At 40.7% G+C, this 7,841-nt stretch overlaps 1 protein-coding gene across 1 annotated transcript in view; it reads right to left on the bottom strand.

Annotated features, from left to right (window-relative positions):
* emsy (EMSY transcriptional repressor, BRCA2 interacting) overlaps positions 1–7,841 on the bottom strand; it is a gene marked incomplete at its 5' end in the record, with an annotated part of 95,300 nt that overhangs the window by 61,929 nt on the left and 25,530 nt on the right. The window contains one exon of the mRNA XM_080528247.1: positions 340–515. Coding sequence (XP_080384373.1) covers positions 340–515 — 176 coding nt within the window. The remainder of the gene's footprint in view (positions 1–339; positions 516–7,841) is intronic.

The raw sequence follows: 7,841 nt of genomic DNA, 5'->3' as shown, positions 1-7,841 counted from the left end.
TAGTAGTAGCAGCAGCAGCAATAGTAGTAGTAGCAGCAGTAGTAATAGTAGTACCAGCAGCAGCAGTAGTAGTAGCAGCAGCAGTAGTAGTAGTAGTAGCAGTAGTAGTAGTAATAGTAGTAGTAGTAGTAGCAGTAGTGGCAGTAGTAGTAGCAGTAGTAATAGTAGTAGTAGCAGTAGTATAGTAGTAATAGTAGTAGTAGAAGTCGTAGTCGCAGTAGTAGTAGTAGTAGTAGTAGTAGTAGCAGTAGTAATAGTAGTAGTAGTAGTAGTATGCTGCATATTTCCATGGTCAGATCTTGTGAGGTGTGTATCCCGGGGCTACCATAATTGGCCTACCTTCTTTGTTTCCTGTTTCGGCAGGCAGCATGAGGGAGGCGTTCTGACTGGCCGAGGCGCTGGCCACCGCGTTGGCGGTCACGGTGAACGCTGTCTGGGGCACCAGTCTGGGCATCAGTGGGACCAGCCGCCGGCCCTCAATAGACCACTCCGAGGAGCTGTTAGGCCCCGACATGCTGCGCAAGACAGACACAACTGCTCTATTTTCTTTCCTCATGAGCTCTTGTCAAAGCCCATGAAAACAGCTTCTTCATTTAGTTATTTTTGGCTAAATGTAGTGCCGAAGGCTTCTGTTTTCACAATGCAACTTTGTAGTCTATGTAAAAAAGCAATGTCTGAGTCTGACGTGACCAGAACACGTCTGGAGACCAGTAACTTTGTTTTAAACAAGATATCATTGTCAAAGTAAAAAGGTTACAAGTACATATTAACGACGGTGAAGAAAACGTGTTGCTCCCTAGACTTCCAATATCCACCTGAGGTAGAATGACAACGACGTTAGATTACGGTGACATCACAGGATTAAACTAAAGCTTGGTACACATATAAGGATTTTCTAAATCTTAACAGATTTTTTATCTGAGAGAGTAAAAAATGTTCACACATGAAAATAAAAAATCATGGATTGAACAGTTTTGATCGTATTGTGTGTGGTGTGCTCCGATATACGACCACATGCATAAAGATCTGTCCTCCGACAGTCTGGAGTCTCGTCCCCCAAGCCAGAAATCTCGCGTGATCAGGGTAGTAGTACCCTGACTGACCTGTAGAGGCAGCCATGTGCTACAGGGGAAATAAAGTGCCGAAGAACGAAAAGAAGAAGACGTGTCAGTCAGCTCGCTTCTTGATTGGCTACATTCCATTCCACGTCACAATCGGACTCGTGAGTTGTCAGTTTTGACCACAGACCAGAAGACTTTTGATCGTAAATATTGAACACGTTTAATATTTAAGACTGTCAGCCCCGACCATTTTCTGAGCAGATTGTCGGGAGAAATTGACTCTGAAGACACCTCGCACCACAGGATAATCTTTAACACTAGGAAAGCCGTGAGGTGTCTTAGGGCACCAGTGAGTACAAAAAAAAATCTACCTTTGCACTCGATCAAATGTCAGGACCCTCCTTTCATGACTTTTCCTAGATATGTGCGTTCTACCACCCAGCATCTTTACATTTTCAAAATCGAGTTAGTATAAAGCGATGTTGCAGTATTTCTGTGTGTGTCTGTGTATTTGCCTTGGAATTCGGCTGCCATCTTTTTCTCCAAGGCTGCAATTCTCTTTTATATCAGCAGAGGTAGCAAGGGGACACACACTGTGCTCAAACTTCAGGCTTCAGTGCTGAATTAGATACAGTGGATAAGACTGATAAGTATGTAACATAATGTGTTTATATATAGGCTATATATAGAAATAGGGATACATAAGATATGTATATGTACAGACAGTTATGAAAATGATAAACTGTACAGTTGTCTCCCAATCCCTTCAGATTTGTTGGAGCTGAGGGGTTTTTTTCACAGCGGGTTTACCCAAGTTCCATGCAATAGTGATAAGATATTATGATATGTGTAGCCTATGTACAGTTATGAATGATGCACTGCACAGTATGTACCTATCAAGTTGTGTGGTGCATGCATAGCTACCGCAGCAAAGTGATTGCAGTAGCCTACGTTTGATTATGCCTGTACTCATCAACGAATATTATATAACAAACGGATATTTATAATATTGTATATAATGTCTTTTTTTGTATATCACTGTAGACCACGGTGCTAGACCACCTCAGGCCACCAGTAATAACCATAATTGTGCATTACTATTTACAATTAGTAGTCTCCTAATCTCGCTACAGTTTGAGCGAGACTGTAACTACTTTTGTTTCAGCCCATTCTTGCCTATAGACAAAGATGAATAATACTGCCCTTCACCTTATTATCAGATGTTCAGTTATGATTAGACCTGTGTCGGCAATGATAATAATACACAACAGGCAAGACGGTTGTACCATAGATATACGCAGATGCATGCGACTGCCATGTACCATATATATCTGCCATATCATACCGTTTTATATTGAAAAAAATGATGGTAAATAAATACATGTGGGACCGATGTATGATATGGCAGAGGTGTGGTGTGTATCAGTCAGTCTCGTTCCAGCGAGTCAACTCGTGTTGACTCAATAAGACATGCGCTCTGCGCTGCGGGCTACATTTGATTATGTAATCATCAACGAATATTATATAACGAACGGATATTTATAATAGGCCTACAGTATATAATGTATTATTATTTTTATTCTGAGCAGTCCCACTCATAATAAAATACTGATGTTCTCATAATATAATTATAGATATAGCCTAGCTAAATCGTGTAGACTGCTATGGAGGTATATTGAAAAATATGATGATAAACAGGCTACATGTGGGATGGAGGTACGGGGATGGCAGATATATGTATGATATATTATGGCAGTTTCTCGCGCCTGTCCCGTTCTGTTGTTCAAAGAATATAATATAAAACGCATCACATGTTTGTCATTGTGTGAAAATGTTTCAGAACCTTGGCTCAATCTGGAGCGCCGTGGGCTCTCGGAAAGCTGCTCATTTAATGTATTATGTATGAAAATAATGCAATAGGCTACATAGGAATAAGTGTGTTCATATGCAAACATACTCAATGGGATGTAATTAGTAGGCCATTGTTTATCAAAGATGAATCCTGACAATTGAATGCCATTTGAGATTGAGACTCGGTAGCCTAATAGTGATAATGAGTTCAATCTGTACAGTTATCATCTCAATAGGACGGCCAATGTAATGCGTTGTTTTTTTGATTTTGCATTCCTTGTTTCGTGGTAAACTAATCTCTTTCTGATCGTCCCGTTCACAAAAACCTAAGGTGCATGAGTCACGTAATATGGCGAAATAAATGTTCGTTCAGACAATACAACATATATTGAAAAATATGATGATGAATACATGTGGGATGGAGGTACGGGGATGATATGTGGCATGTCCGCTCGCCAACTAAAGCCCCTTCTTGCCTATAGACAACTGTACAATCATTCATATTGAGCTTATTCACCCAATAAAGTAAAGATGAATAATACTGCCCTTCACCTTATTATCAGATGTTCAGTTATGATTAGACCTGTGTCGGCAATGATAATAATACACAACAGGCAAGACGGTTGTACCATAGATATACGCAGACTAATATTTGTAGATTTATTTTCGAACATTAGATAGGCCTAGTTGATTTTGGCAACATTGTAGTAGCCAATTGCAGAGTGTATTAATTACATGTGGGATGGAGGTACGGGGATGATATGTGGCATGTCCGCTCGCCAACTAAAGCACTTGATTATAAACATACTAGGCTCTGTTTCTAACAAGTAGGCTTCTAACAAAATCACTGTATGGGACAACTCGTTTCTAAAAAGTGAGTTACAATCACTTGATGTAGGCCTAATGGTTGATGGGGGGAGGGTTGATGATGGCTCTCGATCGTTTCCCATCAACAAACAAAGACATCGGGTTTCCCCTGCTCCACCACGTCCCAACGGTGTGTTTCTGTAATCATTTTCTCCTCCTTGTTGCATAAAACAAATCAAGACTCGCTCCTCTCAGGAGACCACTATTTATAAATAATAATCCACAGATAGGCACAGTCACAGTGCTACATGAAAATATCTAGCCACACACCACATATCATACCTCCGCCCTATATGTATTTATCATCATATTTTTCAATATAAAACGGAGGTACGATGTATGGCCGATATATGTATGGTATATTATGGCAGTTTCTGGCGCCTGTCCCGTTCTGTTGTTCAAAGAATATAATATAAAACGCATCACATGTTTGTCATTGTGTGAACATGTTTCTGTAGCGAAGAACCTTGGTTCAATCTGGAGCTGATCAACTCCGGACGGCAATAGCACGTTGTGGGTGCAATTGTGCAAGAATAACACTATTTACAGCGCTGTCATTTACTATATTTATTACTGTTATATATAAATGTGAACATTACAGATACCTGGTCAACACAGCTTGGGATTCCAAGGAAATTACTTGGAACTATGTGTGAAAGGGACAACACTGCAATATATATATTACAGTTATTTTTTAATAATGATAATCAACTTTCATTCGTTAGTAATGAAAACTCCCGCAGTCTCGATCAATCTCCTAGATCAATCTCCTCTCCACTTACGTTACATCTACAATGGCATGCATACGTTATCAGTGTTTCCCCTACCATTGCCTTGGGGGGGCGGGCCGCCCTCCCAACGGAACCCCCCGCCCCCCCAAGAAAGAGGAATTATTACGGACGTAGACACCAAACATCTGACAAGCAGGCTAAAATATCCACGTTTTTTAAACGCACACAACCCGAATCTGGCGAGTGGCAAGCCCATAGGCTCGTTGTTAACGTTAGTCCGCCGTAGTCTCGCATAGCCAGACCTATCTCAACACTTCGCGCTGTGCCAGCGCTGGAGAATAATAGAAGATTTTGCGCAAGTGTGCTCGCGAGACGCGAGAGTTTTTGCCGGCTGTGATGTCTGCAGATTGAAAGTAAGCAAGTTCAAACGTTAGCAAATATAATTGCTGAGTGTTCTGACAGAGAAAGTTGGTTAAAATTGGTCGTTATTATCGTGACTAGAAAGTGTCTGACTTTAGTTCCATAGTGTAAATAGTGTCAAAGAACTAGCAAGCTAGCTAGCTCAGAGGTGATGAGATGAGCTAGTCTCCTTGCACACATGCCAGCTAAAGAGCTAACTGGAGGCACTTTATTATTTTACTTAAAGTAGATATACTATCTTTCTTATTCTGCTAGAGTTGGGCTTCATGGTAATACCATAATGGCATATTTACAGTACATGGACAGTTGATAGAGAGAGAGCAAGAACCAGGTGAGAAAGTGGACAGGTAGTCAAGACCACATAACTAAGTAGCCTTGAGAACCGATGGTTCTGGAGCCTAATGGCCCATAGGGCAGGAGCCTATCTCCTGTTTCCGTAGCGTGAGGCGGCTTAATGTACAAGTACACCCCTGGACATGACGCTGGTATGAGGCAGGGTCTTATGCCACGGTTATGCCACGGTCCATGCCACCCCCCCAAGGCAGCAAACCTAGGGGAAACACTGGTTATTATATATATATATATTTATACGTATATACTGTATATATGCCATCATTTGTTCCATAGTTCCTTATCAGCTGACTCTCTGCTCTGTCCCCACTTCTCTGGAACTTTATGCATTTTTAGAGGTAGTGTCTTGTCATTTTCTCTTCTTGTGTGACATCGCCATCCAGCGTTTTTTGTGCGTCAGTACACACACCCCCATTGTGAAGAGTGGTCGTGTGATTCGACACCTCGTCGTGCTAAAAGTAGGTAAAAAAACGTTGCGTCTAGTGTTAAGGATAATCTTTAGAGCCATCCGATAATTGGGTTTGCTGTCCTCGGTCGGAAGGGGGGAAATCGGGTCAAAATCGGCCAGATTATCTTTATGTGTGTACCAGGCTCAATGGAGCATCTAAATTAGGGGTTCTTCCCCAAATAAGGTATTGGAATGCACTCATCAATTATAACATGGTGAATTAATAACACAGATACATGAATAATCCAATAATTAAATAACACATAAAACATGACATGATGAGATATTAAATTCTTATGGCTCTTAAATGTGCTTATGGCTCTTACACACAATGTGGCATTGTTTACATTTAGAGGTTAACACTAGAACAGCCATGGGTGGGGTAATTTGACCCTGTGAGTAAATTATTTTTTATATCTTTGCACTCGATCAAATTACAGGACCCTTTAATGACTTTTCCTAGATATGTGCGTTCTACCGCGCCGATTTTGTTGTCAATGTTTTCCGGATTAAAGTGCCGTCCATAATAATAATAAATAATAATAATACATTAGACTTATATAGCGCTTTTCTAGACACTCAAAGACGTCCATATCAACCTATTTACATTTTCAAAATCACATCAGGATAAGCTAGTATAAGGCTAATTTGCAGTTCTTCTGTGTAGGAGGCAGGCTAATTTACAACCAGGCCAACTAGTGGTCGTTGTGTGTAAATAGCAGCTTAACATTGACCCCTGAGGCGGCTGTTATAGTAGGTAAAAAAGGCACGGCTGTTCTAGTGTTCAGGGATTAAAGCAAAAAAATGATCTCCTGACGGAAAAGAATTTCAGGCCAAGTCGGGGCTGGTGTGGGGTGGTGACTTTCCGTGCGCGCGTGATTTTCTGCGTGAACGCGCATGAAGCGCGAACGCTCAATCAAAACAAAGACGATGTAGCGCAGCCTAACTTATTCTAATAATTATTTAACATACTTTTATTCTGATAATTATTCACCCCTCCTCCCAGACATACAAGGTCACATTATTATTGGATTGGTTGTTTGAGTGCCAGGTGAAGTTAGCTAAACATTTAACCTGCTAGCTAGCAAGAGAAACATAATGTCACTCTCCAAAGTTCTAAAGAGGTAAATTGACGGTGAAAACAGGGCATTTAAAGAGGAATGGACAGCGAACTATGCGTTCATCCTACCTGGTTTCATCAATGCAAAGCCGTTGTGAGAGACTCACATTTTACGTGCTCACAATGTTCCCTTCCACCTATATGCAAGTCGTCCTTTTCGTCAATGAATCCGATATAGATGCACAAGAGGAATCGATTGATGCATAAAAACCTTGAGAACTGCCGGATTAAAGTGCCATCCATAATAATAATAAATAATAATAATACATTAGACTTATATAGCGCTTTTCTAGACACTCAAAGACGTCCATATCACCAGATATCCAACAAATGGTGACCGATGGGAGATGCCAGTTTTCACATTAAGTGAGAACCAAGCCTGTTGTTATTGTATTTAATAGCTTAATATTATTTTTTCTATTTTTAATTAATGGCTCATTGTAATTATTATCCCTAGTAATGTAGCGTGTTTGCTCTGTCGTTTCAGGAGCATATAAGTCTATGCACCAACACCCCTCGCCCTCCATGATCAAGCGGATTCAGCTTTTTTTGCGCCGATTTTGTTGTCAATGTTTATGCGCTTAAAATGCGCATAATGGGTATATGGGATACAGCTCTCGTAGTTCGTAGAAAATCACATTGTCTGATTTTTAAAGAATTTATTTGCAAATTATGGTGGAAAATAAGTATTTGGTCAATAACAAAAGTTCATCTCAATACTTTGTTATACCCTTTGTTGGCAATGACAGAGGTCAAATGTTTTCTGTAAATCTTCACAAGGTTTTCACACACTGTTGCTGGTATTTTGGCCCATTCCTCCATGCTGATCTCCTCTAGAGCAGTGATGTTTTGGGGCTGTCGCTGGGCAACACAGACTTTCAACTCCCTCCAAAGATTTTCTATGGGGTTGAGATCTGGAGACTGGTTATGCCACTCCAGGACTTTGAAATGCTTCTTACGAAGCCACTCCTTCGTTGCCCGGGCGGTGTGTT

Source organism: Nansenia antarctica, assembly GCF_963989245.1.
Source record: "Nansenia antarctica genome assembly, chromosome: 4".
Classification (NCBI taxonomy): Eukaryota; Metazoa; Chordata; class Actinopteri; order Argentiniformes; family Microstomatidae; genus Nansenia; species Nansenia antarctica.
The sequence above is the reverse complement of the archived record's forward strand: the minus strand, read 5'-3'. Positions and strand labels throughout refer to the sequence as shown.